We start from the raw sequence: 18,955 nt of genomic DNA on the forward strand, positions 1-18,955 counted from the left end.
ATAGGAAAGTATATACAAATCCTAGTTTTTACTCCTGGACAACGCCCATACAGTACAGCACTTTCCCATTAGGTAATCTTTTTCCAAATATTGACTCACTTTCCTGGGGTGGTCAGCCCCTTACCCCATCCTCTTATGTTCGCCCCAACGCTCGTTTTATTTTATTTGTAAAACTAAGATCTTTAATATTAAAAGCAATTTAATATGCAAAGACATACATTTCCATATGAAGTATAAAAATCTATACAAATATTTTTGATAAAATTATTTATAAAAATCGATTAAAATTTATTTTTATTGTTGGATGTTAGAGGAGGCAAGTAATTTAACCTTTGGATATGGAAAGGAATACTAGACTAGAACTATACCAATTTTAAACTACAAGGTGCCTAAGTAGCATTATTTCCTGCATGTGTACTACATATCTAAATTAGATGTGGGTGTGTTATGTCATATCGCATTTCCGTAAGCTATTAGTAACTGGTACCGCAATGCCGAAAATCGTTTATTTTATTACACTCGTCCTACTTTTGTCACGAATGTACTTTTGTTGCTAAGGTTTATGTTTAGTTTGTTAAGCATGAGATTACTAAACCTGTAAAGTTTTTTGGGTTACAAATGTTCTGATCAGTACTAAGAGGTCTATTCGTCTTAAAACATTTGCTAGACTATCAACTCAGTTGTCAGGATCCAGATATTAACAGATTAAAAATAACGTTTTTAAATAAAAACACTTTAAGCATTCTAACATCATAATAAAATTGATGCTAATCCTCTGAGTCGGTTGCTTTAATAGCTTTTTTAATGTAACCACATTGAAAACATTGAGCACAAAGCCGTTCTATAGACATTTCTTAAGATATATATTTAGCCTATAGATGTATGAATTTTTAAAGCCGGTGACACGCTAGATTAAGCATAGACAATCGGAAATGGTTATTGATTTTGCTTGTACAGGAAGTGATTAAACTCAAACAATAAAAATCTACTCCAGCGATTGCTTTGGTGGTATATTAATGTCCTGAAGACGGCTTTACGGCTTACGTCATTTTTGTACTTATTATATATTTAATTTTACTTTTAAGTTTTTTTTAAATTTACGTCAGGAAGTCCCGAGTGTAGATATACTATCTGTGATTTTTGTATTCATTATAATCAGTTCCAATTTATCAACTATAAAATTATTTACTTAGTGATTTCGTATTTTAATTTCAATTGCGTGACTGCAACCGACTTTAAGAAATTTGGGTTAATATAAGAATCTCGTGACCCACAACAAACAAATAAAAACCTACACTACATTCATTTTAATACTTAGAAAAATAAGTGAATAAAGTTTATTTTTCAAAATATAAATACAAAGCTATTTGTTAGAGAAGCCTAATATAAATAAAGTATAATAGTTGGTACCACAGCCGAAATTAGAGATATTACAATATTTTTATAATCAGTATTGACAACCATCTAGCTAATTAGAGAATTTTCGGGTATATTTAAATTACATAAAAAAAGGGATTGAACCAATACATTACCTACATTTTTTTTTCTTGAAGGTCCGATATTAATATCAAGTTGTTAGTATCAGTGACTCCATCTATCAAATCTCATCTTAAACTATACAAAACAGTTAAAACGTCCTTTTATGGACTTCCTCTCTCTTCTCTAGATGGCGTTACTTTCAGAATTAAAGTGAAGAGTTTGCACTTTGCGTTCACGTTTATAGGTACGAAGCGCCTCAACTCTACCTTCTAACAGCAACAGCGTGATTAAACCTAACGTTTTTGTATGCAAATGGTCAGTATCCCCACAATAAAGTCCTATATAACAAAGTTGTGTCTATACTCAGTTTCACAATAAAATATAAATTGAAAGACTGAAAAAATCATCTCTGGGCCTCCACTCCTCTAAATATAGTTGTCTCAAGATTAACGGGAAAACATGGTACAAACCCTCTTCATAGAAATCAGGGTTGCTATTGTAAGATCATTCTCAGATCAGTTGAATGATATTAAAATCTCATCAAAGAGCTTGACTGGAAACTTGAGCTTTAAATGAGCACCTTTTCAGTTAGCCACCATCATCTAATATATCTCAATAAAAAACTAACCATTTACAAGAATTTTGCATGTGTAAAACTATTTCTTTAAAACATTATATTTGGGTAATAGAAAACAATTTAAAATAAAAAATAACTTCATTTAAACATTTTTATTGGCAGCTGTGCCTACGCATCGGCGATGGTTACTTCCACTTCTACACCAGGCTCGATGTTGATTGATGTGATCTGTTTCACAATCTCCGAGGGTGAGTGAAGGTCAATCACTCTCTTGTGGATTCTCATCTGGAATCTGTCCCAAGTCTTTGAACCTTCACCACAAGGTGTCTTACGGGTTGTGATGCGGAGGATCTTGGTTGGCATGCGGACTGGACCCTAAAATGTAAGTTTAAGTCAAATAAATTTTATGATTTCTAATGTTACACCCTTCCTTATTATTTAACGAAATACAATAATCAGTAACTAAAAACTTTAAGTAGTAATTTGGAAAATGTTGCCGACCTATGAGCAGAATGCAGCATAAAGCATACATTCTGCACTTTGGAATGCAGTCATGTTGCACCGATTTGGTGAACATTGCACTAAATACATACAATGTCTTCATGAAGGTGCATTCTATTACCAAGTGTTGTAAATTGTAATTTATTAAACAAAAATTAACTCATGGTAAACACAGCGCTTATATGTATATGGATGGAATTATTACTAGGATTAATTAAAATTTATCAACACATTTGGAAATTGCTTAATTTCAATATTGATATAACAAGAAAATTTAGCCCTATTTAAGATAATGTATAAATATTCAGAAAAACCAAATACACCTACAATAAGAGATTTAGTGTGACTTTTAAACATATATACCAACCTTGACACGTAGTTTTTGTTTCTTAGCTCCATTGATAAGATCAGAGCAGACCTTTTCTAATGAGCGGACATTACGGGATGTCAGGGTAATCCTAATGCGATGCACGGGAGAGATCTCAGCCTGGGGCTTCTCAATGTCTTTGCCTGATACGACAGCGGCTGCCTATAAATATATTATCCCGAATGATAATGAATCACTTTAATAATGAAGAAATATTTATTGAGAGCTAATGATAATTATGAATTTACAGCAGTAAATCGGTGAAGTGGATTAAAATCAAAGTAGAAGTTTAGGCGCGCGCATGTAGCACGTGTAAACATAACCTAAACTTTATAAAACTCTATAATTAAGATACCTTTGTAAGAATTTAATTTTGCAATCTATAACTGATCATACTTTACCATTTTGTTAGGTTTTCCCGGTCGAGATAAACAACTTCCACGAAAAAAGTGCTCAGCGCTGAACCGGAGAACAGCTACACTCAAAACGTCAAATTAAAAGAAGACATTTTGTTTTACATTTTACAGTAGTAGTACCCTTATAATCAGTGTTACCATGTAACGCTTACGGGTTACCATTTTCTGTTAAATGATTAAAATCAAACTAGTAGCACTTCTTTAAAATATATGTAATTGTAACGTAGTTATATATCTATATTTAATAATGTCACTATAAATTATTATGAATAGCTTGCTATCTAGCGTCAATTCAAAGAATTGCGATATTGAGTCGAAAGTTGACTATTTTCTATTAATAATTATTTAAAAGGTACATATTGCTCACAAAGCATACATTTTTCTCACTAAGGAAAGGAGTTGGTATATAACTGTTATTTAGATTAACATGGTTTAATAAATCATATTCATTTTTTTATAAATTACGTAATAATAGTAACTCTAAACAACACATTACATTATCCAAACTTAAAATTATGTAATAAATATTTAATGTATGGGTATGATACTTGGGTAAAGTATATATTGATTTCTAGCAGTACAATTTATATTTTTTTAAATAAGCTGAAATATATTTCTATGAAACTTAACTTTAAACATTATTAAGCATCAAATTTTTCACTTGCTTGTCGAACTTTCTGAAACAGAAAACATAAATATTAGTAAGACTAAATTTTTGAGACTTGTATTGTTCAGTATAAAAAAATTAAAGATCTTAACCTAAATGTATTAAGATATTTATATCAAAGTACATAAAATATACCTAATAATAATAGGAACAGAATCTTACATGGAAGTAATTTGATCACCAGGTAAGTGGAATGGATTACAAATAGCATCAGCATAAAGTGCATGTAATCTCCTTAGTGCAGTTCTTACTTCTGCATCTCTTATGTTACTGCCACTTGGTGATGTGGAACTAGTCACCAATACCAATTTAATACGCGTATTAGTAACATAACCATAACTGAAATAAAATAGAACATAGGCAAACAATATTAACTATAAAATATTTTCATGGATTTCTGTATTAAAAATATCTTGCCTTTTATTACTTTATAATTTTAGCACCACTATATGCTGATTTCATATAAAATAAAATTAGTTACTACATACATTTTATGAGTATCTGTTGAATATAATAAGCCCAAATATAAATCTCTTAAATCAGTCCGTGCTGCATTTGTTGCTGTGTTGGCTGTAGGAGTATTACTAGACACTAGTCTCTCTTCTAACGCATCAAGAGCTGTATGAACAAGCCACTGTCTCGATAATTCATTATCGGTGCTTGTGTCATTACCAATTCCACCAATGTACAAGGGAGCATTCTGAAAGTAAATATTGCTCTGGTTATAGATACAGAAAATTAAGATTATTTTGAGCACCATTAATAAACTTACATCTTTTCCAATCACAGCAACACAGACAGCCATTTCCTAACAATAACAAATATATTATCTAATACAAAGTTGTTATTTTATTTGATATTAATCACTTCACACTCTTCAACTTGTTTTTCTTAGCACCAAGTTGAAAGTAGGAACATTGGTCACAGATTAAAAACACTAAATGGGACAGACTACCTAAAAGTGAAATGTCAAGCATCTCGGGAACAAATGGGAATAAATGTAATTTTTTTATTGTAATAATTTAAATTACAATATGTAGAAACACTTACATCCCGATTAATATAAACAATTTTAACTCTTTAGCTCGATAACTTTGCTCCTCAGACATTCAAATACGTACATTTTTGTCTGTTACATTAAAAAAGGTCTAAAGTAATCTCATATGTCTCCAAAATAGTTTGGACTTACATAATGTATGGTTCGGGCGTTCGTAAATATCTGTTGGTGATAACAAACGATGCTTGCGAGTTTTTAGTTTTTTTGCATTGCCTCTGTATTGCAAAAACTCTAACATAATTCGGAATAAAACGATAATTTTTCAAGAATTTATAGTTTTATCTATAAAAGCTGTCATGAATCAGCTGGTATTGATTTTGATGTTGACAAATTCACTATTTGACAAATTCAATTCAAATCGTGGCAAATTAAAATATCATTGTTCAGAGATTTAAGATTCATTGTTGTTGTTTTGGTGTTTAAGTAAAATAACTGCAAAGAAGTATAGTTTTATTACACTTTTAATTAATAAAACGAAAATATTGTTAAGTTCAATGTAACGTCTCGCCTTTAATCTTTTTCCTAAAAAAAACTTAATGCTTTGTATTTCACGATTTTAGTTTGCACAATCATTATCATAATTATCTAGCTTAAGTTGCTATCAGCTATGTATTGGCCTCATTAAAATTATGTCGGAGAGTGACGAGAGTGATTTAGTGTATGAAATAGATGCAAATGGACAAAGCATGCTTGTAAGATCACTGGAATCAACGCAGCGAGCTTATCTAAGATTTACAAATAAAACGTCGCGTCCAATAGATATTTGGTGGCGAGATTTTCGTGGCGTTAAGCGGCATTACGTCCGTCTGGAGGAAGGTAGATACTTTGACGTAAATTCTTTTATAACTCATCCGTGGGAGTTCACAGACGTAGCAACTAAGGAACGGTACGTTATAAATAATAATCCTATTTACCGACCACCTAGAAATATAGGCGGTATGATGTTTCGCGCCAATTGGAATATTACAATTGGTGTACGCAGCTTAAGACATACTGTTTTGCTAGCTTTGGCACTACATTTGAAGGACTCTAACGCAGTAAACACATTAGGTTTACCAAGAGTACTGGCTGAAGAGTTGCAGCGACTTACTATACTGTTTCATACACCCCAGCCTCCACCAAGCAGAGATTGACGATTTATGTTATTTGTATTTGTACTTTTAATCTGTGTATTTACAACTATATCTGAATCATTAATGTTAAGTATAAATTTTACTACAAGTATTGTCTAAGTTACAATTATAGTTATAGATCATCACTTATTAATTGTCAAAATAATTAAGTAAACTGCATTTGATTTCAGTAATGAAATAATAATTGCATATAATAAGTATTTTGTGAAGGCTTTTGTAAAAAATAAATATAATAACATATGTATGATAAAAAAACTATATTTGTCATGATCTGTCTACAAATTATGATCTGAAAAATTAAACATTGTAGTTATATTTACACTATTTTAGTGAAGAACTCATATTAAGGATCACATTATTCACATCTTCTATGACTATCATCTTCTCTTGTTATAGAATGCTAAGAATTCATATTGTAGACATTATCCGGCCCTTTTCTAATCAGATAAAAATATTCAACATTGAATTATTGAATATTTTGGACAATCTTTAATATAATTAATGCATGACACCATTGTGCTTGAAGCTTAAGGTATTGTTTTGATTCTGATTGCTGAATTATTATATATATATATATATTAATAATACATTTAGAATCATGTCAGAATCTAATTTGTTAATTGCAAGTTACTCTTTTGTTAAAAATTCTATATACTATAGACAATAGGAGGGTCTTAGGTCTTACTCTATAATCAATCCCACAAATTTTATGTCTGATGCTGTCCTGCAAAATATTTATCAGATTACTGGGCTGTACTTGCATTTAAATATATATTTTTGGAAATGTAAAGCAAGTGATAACCCTTATAGCTTTATATATATGTAAAATATTTATGAATGTTATTTGTTATTTTATATAAATAATATGTGCCATCTTTACTGTAACTAAATAGATATAGGTTTTTTATTGTATTGACATAATAAAATTTTAGAATAATGTTTTTATTTTATTAGTTTTGACAACAAAGAATACTGAACTTTACTCTAGATGATGGTCAATTGTTTTAGGTATTCAAGGAAAAAAATACATAGACAGTGTATAAAAAATAATTTATTGTATAAAATTAAGTATATAATCACAATTTCAATGGTCTTATATTACTCTGATTTTGTTTCTCGGTGGATGTTTGACACTAGGGCTAGTGCACCCCCAGGAATGAACCTTATAAAATTATCAGCTGTAAGAGGACCTAAGGCATACATTCCTGGGTAATTAAACAATTCATGAGTACTTTTGTCTATGGCCACTGGGTTGGATCGTCCATCAACTGGCTTCTTTGGGTCAATACCATAACCTAAGCCAGAACTGTATGGGTTTGTCGGTTGACATTGACAGTTCTTTTCCTGCTGTAGATTTGAATATGGAATGATTTCACATTTGCATTCACGGACTGCATGACCACGTTCAGCCTTGGTGTTGCAAGTGCATGTGTCCCTCTTGTTACAATCTGGTATTGAACATTTTGTACCAATGTTGCCATTTATTTCTGTGTAATTCAAATACCTGGATTTACAACTTTGTATACTCTGTCCTAATACAGATTTAAAATAATGCCAGTGGTTTTTGAGAAAACATTGTTTATCATCTATTTTCTTTTCATTACATTTGCACTTTTTTATGTCTATTGTGTTCAAATCAAAGTTTGTTTGAAGAAAAAATAAGTCTGGTTTTGAGCCAATTAGTACTGCAATAATGGAGACAGTTAATTCTATAGTCTTGTTTGTTGTAAGGTTAAGTAATTTGACGTTTTTAAGGCATACTTTTTCTTCATCGGGATGATGAAGCCTAGGTGAATGTAATGTTGTTACCTCAACAATCATATGTTCAGGGAGTGAGTTGTAATTGGGGTGATTTCCTGATGGACCGTCACACATCATTTTGTAGACCTATCGAAAATAAGAAATTTTAAACCTTTAATTACAATGCATTCACACAATATTGTTTGGATGTTGATGCTAATTAGCACAATGAATACATTTCCTTTAAAAGATTATTTTTACCCGCCTAGAAAAATAATTAGTTCCCATTATCATTTTTATAAAATTATTTGAACTTTACATACTTCATATAAAATATTGTGTTTAAAGTTTTACAATAAATATTAATCTACCTGGTTATAGTCAGGATAATTAATCAATGGCAGTTTAGCAAGTGAGTCGGCAGCTGTTCTATGGAGGTGATATACATGGAGATTTGAAGAGCGCGCGAGGCGCACTGCGTCCGCAGCAGACACTCCTGAGCCTACTATTAGTACTGAGCGGTCATGGTCGGATATCTTTTCTAAAAAAAGAAATACAATGTTTGAGAATAAAATAATAAAGAATCGCAATTATTTCTACCGTTTCTGTTGCTTTTCAATAAAATATACATTTTTATGTAAATTTAGAATTAGTTGTTGATAAATTAATTTAATTTAGGTTATTGTAATATTTATATACTAACCACTGTTTTTTATATATTCTCTATGTTGTTTATGATTAGTGAGGCTTATAAGCTGAACAATAATGATAAACAAAAGTGTATCCTGAAAAATATACAAGGAAGAAGAGGCTAACCACTGTTGGTTGTTGTAATATCATTTAAGCCTTTATAATGATACTTACTAGTATCAAGTAACTGAGCAGCCCTCTCCAAATCACCTAATTGATGTACAGCATTTGTCGAAATGTGTTCAGGAAGGGCATTTGGTCTGTCACAAGCACCAGCCGCGATAACCACCCGACGACATACATATCTAAACCCGCGCTGTTCCTTGTGGTCATATCTGAAATAGAAAAAATAATTGTGCTTGCTAGGTACTTGTCGTTTCTATTGTATGTTTAATTCTATATATTTTTTAAATTGATCTTATTTTTTTTACAATTGCTCTATTTTATTCTACCATAGCTATTTAAAGTCTACATACAAAATATACACTGATATTTTTTTAATATGGTCATCTATAAGAGTACACAGTTACCTATATGAATAAAATTACTTTTCATTTGAAATATCTTAAATAATTCAGCCAGAGAAAATCAAGTTTTTAATTGGATTTATTTACAAATAACTATTACAATGTGTATATTAAAGAAAACTCAAAAATCTTACCCAGAGACGCAATAGGCAGCCCCCCGTGGACAAGCAGGGCTGCAAGGGGCCCCAGGAATTCGAGGCCCAGCTGTCACACTTGTTACCACGACGCCGCAGCGAAAGTAACGCTGAAAAATATATCTTGATTTTAGTTCTGTTTGGACATTGGACAGTGTTCAAAATGGCCAATACTTATTGGAATGGATAGCATATAATTTATATACGCTATTACAATATTGAATAATACAGGACATCATGAACTCTTGAAGCGGATTGGCGGCGGTGTAATTCATAAATACAGTAAAACAGTCTTTATGTATCAAGTTTAATTAAATTATGAAACAAAAAAATAATAATAATAAAAATGTATGGGAAATATAAAAAAATGTTTTTATTGGGATGGACCAACACCAATTTGAGTGGTTATTCATAAGTGTACATTATGTTACCTATATGAATAAATGATTTTTGAATTTTGAAGACTATATATAATAATAACTTTGATATCTGCTTTTACTGTATATTATAATAGAACTACCCTCACCTGCAAATGACAGGCTTGAACGTACCGCCGACAGTACTCGGCGACGCCACTCGCCGTCAGTCGCTCGGTGGAGTCGGTCGTGTGCGGAGGTAGAGAGAGCCACGCGCCCGGAGAAAGAGTTAATACATTCGGAGGAAACGTATGCCAGGAACCGCCAGGCGGGCCCCTCCCTAAGACTACGTGGTCAATCTAAAATTAAAAAAAAAGATTATTTTAAATTATAGTTTAGTCGTAGCTTTTCATACTATTAATATGCAGTCTATAATATGGTACTGCACTACTTATACTACTGATTATATCAACGAAATATATGAAACTAGCTGATGTGGTCTCTGGTAGAATGACCAGCGCTGTAGAACATTCTGCTTTTGTTTTTTATTTACAGCCACAGCACACACGCATTAATTGCTTGAGACGAACCAAATGGAGAAAAGAAAAAAAAATTTACCTCTCATTATATCTTTTATTAAATTTTTTCTCTTTGATTATTGTTATTTTGTGTGTTTATATGTGTGTGTTTTGTTTGTAATAAATAATATGTCTATGTGTATCTTATAATCAACGAATTTTCCGAAAGCCTCTAATGGGGGTGTAAATCAGAAACAGGTAGAGATTAGGATATAAAAGTATTAAGCAGTCGTCATTTCCTCACTAAATTAAATATGTTTTCGTTTTAAGTAAAACAATTTGTAGACTATACGTACCTCTTTTTCTACGTCATATCGCCATTCAATAAGCGAGTCAGCCTGAATCCCCAAGTCTGCGCATGGTCTTAACAAATTGTCCATCTGGGAAAAAATTGTCAATTAGAAACTCATTATACAAAAAAGATCCATAGACAAGACTATTTGTCAATGTCGACACAAATAAAGCCATGAACTCACCGCAAGGTCTATTTTCAAATTATATGACATTGCAGTTTTTGCATAACCTTATTAATATTATACCGACGACATTCTTCTCGGCCTGTTTTTAGAGTCGCAATTCAGTCAAAAAGAGAGTAAGGTCTGCGATTTTTTCGTTGGTATTGTTTTAAACTAGCTTTCTTTTGATAATTTTTGAAGCTGCCTGATTGTAGACTCAAATCCTCAATACTGGTTTCAGTGTCCACTCGACTCAGTCAAGAGGTGGTACAAACTCTGGCGCGTATGCAACGTCAATCAGACATATCTAGTTTCAGGAGCTGTCTAACCAATTTTTCTGTACTAAGTCTTTTCTGTACAAATTAGAATATGTGTGACTTCCTAACTTAAATATTATTATATACTGAAATAATATTCAAATCCTACCGCCTTTTCTGAATTTTTATATAAATTGTTTCGTAATTGTAATAAAATCTTTACTAATTTGTTGTCATGTGAACAACGCCTCTAAGCGATAGAACTTGTTAATGCGTAAAACCGGTCGAGGCTGTGACATAGCTGTAATGCTCTTTTTTATATTGAAAATCGCCTCCAGCTTAATTTATTATATACAGTTTACTATGCAATTAATCGTATATCTATGTTACCATGATATTTATAATGGATATAAAGTACCTGTGAAATTTAAGGCCAATTATGGCAATGAAAAAAATCATCGTAAAAAGTTCACAATTAAATATAATATCCGTTTGGGCCATCAATCATATCACCTTTATTTATTAATAATAAAAACCAGAAAAAATAATGAATAGAAAATATGACGAAAACGCATTTCGCGTGCAAATCGTATGACGTCATATGTTAAACAAAATGGCACCTCCACAAAACCATGGTCAGACTCTCCTATCTTTTCTTGTCGACAACAATATTATATATTCAGAAACGTATTGGCTATGGCTTCCGTATGTCAATATCGCAATAGATTTTGATTAGTCACGAAAGCTACGCGTGATACCCGAAATATTCGATTTCAAACTTATTATCTGTGGGCCAGATAGGTCGACAAACCTGATTACCTTATCTGTGCACATTGACCTGTCTGAAAATGTTCCGTGATTTTTATCATTCTATTTCTGCTGAGACATGTCTATTTATAACTTTTACCTGTGTACAATAGTTGAAAATACGTGGAATACAGATCTCATAAATCGACAGAGAAATATGTCTGCCAAATAGTATACAGAATTTATATTAAGTGTTTATATATTTATTCAATTTTATCTTTAATTAGAATGAACGATTTTTTGAATTTTATATTAGAAATTTTTAATGAATGTAGTGAGGATTTATTAATTCATGGCGTCACATAGCACATATGGGCTAGGCACATAAAGCTCCCAGACGCGATATAAAATTATTTACCAGCAAAGAAATGGGATTCTGACTTCTACCTTCCAGACCTTCAGCTAATTCGAGGAGGTCAGCTTCGTATAGGCTCTGTCCGGGAGGCATGTTTGATAATCTGAAATATTACAAATATAACATCTATTAATTGAATATAGAATAGAGAACTTTAGTAACCATAGGAAATGCTCCACGTGATGGAAAAATAATGTTAATTTCAACAGAAAATAATTAGGTTTATTTAGGAATTATTTCATATCTATTTAGGCCTCCAAGCACGTGTGCTAAATTCGGAAGTGCGAGATTGAGATGATAATTTATACCTTATTCTTACTTAGAGAACTGTCAAAGTTCATCAAAATCGGCTCAGTAGTTTGAAGTATCTACGCATTTCTGAAAGGGATATGTATAAGATACATAGGTAAACAATGTTACCTGGTATTAGAACTCTTATAAATTTCGGGTGAATATTATTTCCTAACAAATAACGAGTCATTTAGTTTCTATTGGTAAAAGAATTTTCAGAATCTATTTTGCTGATACAGAGATTATCTCCTCACAAACTCTACCTATAAATTATCTGCTAATAATTTTACTGTGTCTCACAAAATGTTGTTATTATGTATTCAATGTAACATACGACTATGCTGAGAATTTATAATATAATTAATAATAATAATCATTACCATCTCATTAAATATTGAAATACAATATTGGATATATAAAACGTTTTAATATTATTAATGCTTTTTCACGTATAAACGTGACACTTTTTTTTCTTCGAGTAATTATAAAAACAATTATTTGATTGAAATAAAATGACCTATAAATGAAAGGTGAAGCCAAGTTTATATTACCTGGCTCTGAGCATTTCGTCTATGGGAAGATCTTCTGGAATTTCCTTCAGGTAGGGTACATTACCAGCCAACATGAACGAAGTTACCATACCGCTTGGTCCATTACCTGTAATTTTATTGTTTTACGTAAAAATTTATTTCATTCAACGGCACCAATCTATACAATTTGTAGTTTTGATCGTAGTTTTGTATACTATTTCTTAAGATCTGTTACGATAGCAGTTTGGGATAAAGATTTTGATCTTAATTATGACAAGTTTTCTTTAAATACGACAATTTTTATATTATTCATATGGTATGAATAGAAAAACACTTTTTTGAACTTTTATAAAACAAAGATACCTAATAAATTATAATAAATTTATTCAATAATAAATTTAATATAATTTATTGGAAATTAAATAGATCTTTTTAAATTCGCCATAGTATATGAAATATTGAAAAAAAAAATTATTAAACATTTATTTTATTAAGGTATACTAAGCAATAACCTCTATTTTCTAACTAATGCTGACTAGGCGTAATAATTTAGGAGTTTTCTAGCTATAAAATATATTCTATGGAAAGGGAGCGCCATTTCTTTTCCAATATATATTATTTCATTATTAATTCTGCGACTAACATGACACCTCATAAAATAGCAACTTCAGTGTAATAAAAACACGGTTAAAATTTGAACATATGTCTTCATACAACTTGTTTTAACGAAGTAAATTACGATGCTCAAGACAGAACACGATGGAGAATTGGAGACACAGTGCGGTCATAGATTAAACCAAGTCGAGTCAACCCTGGCCTAATTGCCAGGCATAATTATTTACACCATTGTCCGTACGGTAATTATTAGTACATAATTAATTTCTGTGACAGACAAAAAATAAAGTTAAGTTAATATTATTTCAGTTTTTTGTCATTAAAATGTGAAACAAATTACAGAAATGTGATAATTTCTTTGCCGTTTTTTTTATAAAAGGTCAAACGGGCAGGAGGCTCACCTGATGTTAAGTGCCCATGGACACTTTCAATGCTTTTATTTATTTTCACTAGTAGGTTTATATATAAGTTCATTTATAGTATCAATTAATTTAAAATATTGTTTTAACTCTAAGTACTTATTGCAAATACACTTTCGTCACATATATTTATTAATTCTTTATTTGTGATCATACATTAACACATTCATGTATAAGAACAAGACGCCTAGACAATATAAAAAGCCAAAACAGATTGCATTGATAAACAAAACATATTGAACAAATACATAAATTACATTCACATACATTAATAGAAAAACAAAGATATTTGATGTTAATAATAATTAAACTAAACACATTCATATTGCTACAGCATATAAGGAAATGGACTGAACGACGACAAAAGAAAAGATGGACATATGACATTATAGAACTAGTGGGGAAAAACTGGATAAATGTTGCTAGAAATAAGAAATGGCAACCCTATGGCCCCATACAAAAAAAAAATCCACTAAAAATTAAAAAAAAATCTAACTTAAATTTTGTCTAAAGTTATCTAATACTAATATTATGGAATATAAACTAACCAATTGTTGTTTTATATTAAAAAAGCTTTAATAATAAAACTTAACTTAAAAGTCAAAGTCTTCTCGCTTTTTCATATACATAATAAACTCTATTGCTTGGTGAAAGAATCACCTCATGCGTATAATTTATGTATCAACATAGAGTGCCCATAATCAATAACTTTTATCGGCGCCATACACTGATCCACTTACACATGACATAATACTGATATACATTTTGAAACAGTATACAATGACTATAAATAGAATGACGTAATACAATTTTTACATTACTGTGTGTTTTGGGTGATACTCTCAATTTAGTATCACACTCTTACAAGATTACATAGAAAGCGAAACTTCTAATAGCAAATGCCTTATAGACCAGTGCCGAAGCCTTCAAAAATAGTAAAAAATGAAAAAAATTACAGTAGGATGAAACCCATTAGAAATGCAGGGGAATATGATCAAAATGAAAGGAAAAATAAATTACGGTCGATCCGAGTTCGGGAAGTGGGTGACTTTTAAGGGGGAAAAATTGTTTATCTTGATTTCCGGCGAAACTACCAGTCCTATGGAAAAAAGTTATATGGCAAAGTTGTAGGTCATAAAAAAGATCTACAACTTTGGTATTTACAATTTTTTCACATAACCTCAAAATTTAGGTGAAAAATTCAAAAAACCAAGTTTTTGGTTTTTTATTTATATCTTTTTTTAAAAGTTTTCTTTTTCTACGAAATTTGGTGAAAACTTACCTTCTTATGTCCCAAATATACTGTAATTTATTTGATTAAAAATATTTATTTTTTCGCCTCATTTTAACTTAATATCAAAAAAGCACCCTAATTTTCAATCGAAAATTCTGACGTCAAAATTTCAGCGTTTTTCAAAAAGTTTGGGGGCTTTTTGTTCGTTGAAATATCTACTTTCTGATGGTGTAAAAAAAATATACATTACTATAGGAAATATTATTAGAAAATGCAAAAAATTGAAAAAACCTCAAATTCGAAAATTGTCTTTTAATTATGTACAATTTTGAGGTATTTATTAAAATTTACACTTTAATTACTCAAAAAACGTAAGATTTCATGCTTCATTGATAAACGAAAAAATTGCAAATTAAAATATACTTCTATAATTAACAAACAAATAAGTTAATAAAGTTAATATTTAATAAGACATCTACAATATTTTGAAAAAGTTGTAGAATCTTCTGTAAATAATATTTGTAGATGCCTATTTATTGCTGTTTTAAGATAATTTATATATACCCGAGTGACCTTCGGTGAATTTTGAATTTTTCTTTGAATAAAGTAAATTTCTCACAAATCACTTAGAGTAACTCAGCCTGCAGGTGTATTTTTAAAAACGATGTTGTACACTACTCTGTATCTCGAATACTGGCTAACGGTTTTTACAGCTGCTACGAAATAGCAGGTAGCAGTAAGGCCCAGACCCTCCTAGGTCCATCCCCACTTCTCAATGAAATAACTTACACTGGGCTAAAATTCACCGAAGGTCACTCAGGAAGGGAGTAAGGGAATGTATGTCTCACACTTGGGAAGGTAAGTTTTCACCAAATTTCGTAGAAAAAGAAAACTTTAAAAAAGATATAAATAAAAAACCAAAAACTTGGTTTTTTGAATTTTTCACCTAAATTTTGAGGTTATGTGAAAAAATTGTAAATACCAAAGTTGTAGATCTTTTTTATGACCTACAACTTTGCCATATAACTTTTTTCCATAGGACTGGTAGTTTCGCCGGAAATCAAGATAAACAAATTTTCCCCCTTAAAAGTCACCCCCCTCCCACTTCCCGAACTCGGATCGACCGTAATTTATTTTTCCTTTCATTTTGATCATATTCCCCTGCATTTCTAATGGGTTTCATCCTACTGTAATTTTTTTTGGTTTCAAAAATTATCGACACTGGTCTATTAATAATTTGAATAGAATATCAGGTCTCATACGTAAATAGCAAATTGTTCCTAATTCAAATGTTTACCATCTTTAAAGTGAATCTAAAAGACTAACTTCCTTTCCAATCTTTCGCTCTTTGCAAAAAGTTTTTGGTTTTTTAAGAAAAAAATATAAAAATTTAAAGACATACAATAGGTCCAGTAATCCTACAATGGTGGGAACACATTACTTACATAATCTAACAAATAATTTTAAGGTCAAAATCTTATGAATTAAGTTTAATAATAGAATCAGAACGCTGCCGTAGAAATTTCTAGGGTGTTGATTTTATCAATTAATGTAGTTAATTGAAATATGCCAAGTCCTTCACAGTTCAATGAATGCGATAATAATAGGTTCAGTTAAGGGGCCAATTACAAATAATATTCTCCTATCAATTTTATTAAAAGAAACGAAGTTTTTATTTTTTCGTTATTTAATTACGGTAAATTGCACCAAAAGATATTTTTATTTTCTTTAACGTCTAATATTTATTTATATATACGACACCTATTACAAATTAAGCAGTCCATTAGGAGGTACGCGCCCACGCTTTAAAATACTGGGAATCGAATAGTATAATTCTAGCCGACTACCGAGCTGGTACTAAATCGTCAATTGGCTGAATCATAAAACCCGACTTTTTTAAACAAATATTGTTTATCACATGTTTTTTGGACGTTCGTTTTTTAAAATATGTATTCTATTAACTATGGCTTTATCGTTTGTTTTGTTTATTAGACGTGTAGGATTACCAAGTAACGAAGAAAATTATTCTTCGTTCGAATTTTAAACATCCATTTAAGCTTCAAGCTCTTCTAATCTGTACACCCCTCTTAACTCCGTATCTACTTACCTATAACAACGACGTCCTTGTAGACGACGTCATCAGACAATGTGTGTTGACAGGGCTTCATAGTGTCTCGCATTATGATTTTATCATAGAGCATAGACGTTACTGCAAATCACTATAATCTGTATTCCAATAAATAACTTATTCAGAACTATCACAAAATGAGTACTCAATCGAATTCTCAATTCACTAAATGCTTTTTAAATAATATCACAAGCAGTTTAAAGTCTTACGGACTTTTTTAAACTATCAAACGACCCGAGTTCTTCTAATTTTCGAGCCTTTTGCAATGCCGTTCTTCGAATTGACTGTTTTGACGACGACGTTTGTAATCTGTAACAATAAAAAATACATTAATATTATTTCGCTTACATATACATTTCACCAAGAATGAACTATATTGGTCTAGGCCCTAGGGCATAGTGTCCAAAGGTGGGGCCAACGCTGTACAGGTAAGCTATTTGATTATTAACTGGGGACTTGAAAACAACTGAATTGAAGAAATACGGCTTATCCTATATTACTTGAGGTATGTTACAAATTAATTTAACTATAATACCTTAGCCGACCACAATTGTCGAAGAGCCTTTTAACTGTCTAGTTGTTAAAGTAATATGAACGTGATAGTTTGCAAATTTTGTTTATATTTACACATATACACACACAGAAACACACAAAATAACAATAATCAAAGAAAAAAAGAATGAGGTATGTTTTAAGTATGTATTGCGTGTGTTCTATGGTTGTAAATAGACCTGGCTCAGCATTATGCTGAGGAGCAGAAGGTGGAACCCAGCGATGGTCAATCTGCCAGAGACCATAGCACCTAGTTTGCGCCTCAGTCGCAAAAAGAATTTCAAATTTAAATTTCGAACAGTTGTATTTCCTTAATTTATAAAAATGCAACGTGAAGTTTCATCTGATTGTGATGGTGATTCTGTGCCTAATCTCCGGTTAGCTAAAATATTCTTATATAATCGCAAATATCACATAACCCATAACCTTGACTCTGCTCGGTCATTCCACTGACCTTCAGGATTTGCAGATAACATTAATATAGTCATTACATGTCTGCATAATCTCTGCATAATTTACAATGACTTGCAGTTCGTAATTTAATATGTTACTTCTAACATAAGTATACAAGTATGTATACTGGTATATAAATTGCTAAGCAAAACAAACATATACCATATAAAAAAGTACAATTGTGCAAAGCTAAGCATGACATTCAAATTTTATATTAAAATATCATCAGACACTGTCAATATATCTTAAAGTGTTCAATGTTTCTAAACAACACTGACTCAAAATTGTTGAACTAATAAACATCAATCACAATATATATTGTATAACAATTTGCGGTTGTGATCAAATTTAATTAACACTAATCCCCGTTAGTAAAAATAGATAACATTTATTCCGTGGTACATGATGCGTACCAATTCTTGAAAGGCCGGCAACGCACTTGCGAGTCTTTTGGCATTGAGAGTGTCTATGGGCGGCGGTATTACTTATCATCAGATGAGTTTCCTGCCTGTATGCCTCCTATTACATTAAAAAAATGAAAATAATTGTTATAATAGAAAAGATAATCAATAATGGCATTATTAAATAAAATCATCACATATTAGGATATTTATAAAAGCGACCACAATCAAGTAAG

The 18,955-nt window shown here is 31.1% G+C and overlaps 4 protein-coding genes across 7 annotated transcripts in view; 1 reads left to right on the plus strand and 3 right to left on the minus strand.

Moving 5' to 3' along the window:
* Positions 1-2,193: 2,193 nt before the first annotated feature.
* On the minus strand, positions 2,194-3,487 carry LOC110996344 (40S ribosomal protein S20). The gene is made up of 3 exons (XM_022263966.2): positions 3,326-3,487; positions 2,925-3,086; positions 2,194-2,431 (listed from the first exon to the last, which is right to left on the minus strand). The coding sequence occupies exons 1-3, from the start codon at positions 3,326-3,328 to the stop codon at positions 2,225-2,227; spliced, it is 372 nt and encodes a 123-aa protein (XP_022119658.1). The 5' UTR covers positions 3,329-3,487; the 3' UTR covers positions 2,194-2,224.
* A 387-nt stretch (positions 3,488-3,874) lies between these two features.
* On the minus strand, positions 3,875-4,939 carry LOC110996349 (trafficking protein particle complex subunit 2-like protein). Its single transcript, XM_022263970.2, has 4 exons — positions 4,780-4,939; positions 4,496-4,707; positions 4,170-4,346; positions 3,875-4,017 (listed from the first exon to the last, which is right to left on the minus strand). The coding sequence occupies exons 1-4, from the start codon at positions 4,810-4,812 to the stop codon at positions 3,972-3,974; spliced, it is 468 nt and encodes a 155-aa protein (XP_022119662.1). The 5' UTR covers positions 4,813-4,939; the 3' UTR covers positions 3,875-3,971.
* Positions 4,940-5,416: 477 nt separating this feature from the next.
* Positions 5,417-7,142, plus strand: LOC110996398 (von Hippel-Lindau tumor suppressor homolog). The gene has a single exon (XM_022264051.2). The coding sequence runs from the start codon at positions 5,694-5,696 to the stop codon at positions 6,195-6,197; it is 504 nt and encodes a 167-aa protein (XP_022119743.1). The 5' UTR covers positions 5,417-5,693; the 3' UTR covers positions 6,198-7,142.
* An 86-nt stretch (positions 7,143-7,228) lies between these two features.
* LOC110996355 (oxidative stress-induced growth inhibitor 1) overlaps positions 7,229-18,955 on the minus strand; it is a 31,047-nt gene continuing 19,320 nt past the window's right edge. For all 4 annotated transcript variants that reach the window (XM_022263984.2, XM_022263983.2, XM_022263982.2 and 1 more), the window contains exons 2-10: positions 17,293-17,622; positions 12,939-13,044; positions 12,100-12,199; positions 10,519-10,602; positions 9,815-10,003; positions 9,289-9,398; positions 8,802-8,962; positions 8,309-8,478; positions 7,229-8,084 (exon numbers count right to left, since the gene is read on the minus strand). In XM_022263984.2, coding sequence (XP_022119676.2) covers positions 7,296-8,084; positions 8,309-8,478; positions 8,802-8,962; positions 9,289-9,398; positions 9,815-10,003; positions 10,519-10,602; positions 12,100-12,199; positions 12,939-13,044; positions 17,293-17,386 — 1,803 coding nt within the window. In that variant the 5' untranslated portion in view covers positions 17,387-17,622 and the 3' untranslated portion in view covers positions 7,229-7,295. The remainder of the gene's footprint in view (positions 8,085-8,308; positions 8,479-8,801; positions 8,963-9,288; positions 9,399-9,814; positions 10,004-10,518; positions 10,603-12,099; positions 12,200-12,938; positions 13,045-17,292; positions 17,623-18,955) is intronic.

Source organism: Pieris rapae, chromosome 5 (assembly GCF_905147795.1).
Source record: "Pieris rapae chromosome 5, ilPieRapa1.1, whole genome shotgun sequence".
Classification (NCBI taxonomy): domain Eukaryota; kingdom Metazoa; phylum Arthropoda; class Insecta; order Lepidoptera; family Pieridae; genus Pieris; species Pieris rapae.

What these genes read in the sequence shown, in the direction of transcription:
- LOC110996344 (XM_022263966.2), bottom strand. An exon ending in AACAAAAACTACGTGTCAAG is followed by an intron (nt 2,432 to 2,924) that starts GTTGGTATATAT and finishes CTTACATTTTAG; the next exon opens with GGTCCAGTCCGCATGCCAAC.
- LOC110996349 (XM_022263970.2), bottom strand. Translation starts at nt 4,812, where the DNA reads ATGGCTGTCTGTGTTGCTGTGATTGGAAAAGAT. An exon ending in TTGCTGTGATTGGAAAAGAT is followed by an intron (nt 4,708 to 4,779) that starts GTAAGTTTATTA and finishes ATTTACTTTCAG; the next exon opens with AATGCTCCCTTGTACATTGG. An exon ending in TCAACAGATACTCATAAAAT is followed by an intron (nt 4,347 to 4,495) that starts GTATGTAGTAAC and finishes ATTTTATTTCAG; the next exon opens with TTATGGTTATGTTACTAATA.
- LOC110996398 (XM_022264051.2), top strand. Translation starts at nt 5,694, where the DNA reads ATGTCGGAGAGTGACGAGAGTGATTTAGTGTATGAAATAGATGCAAAT.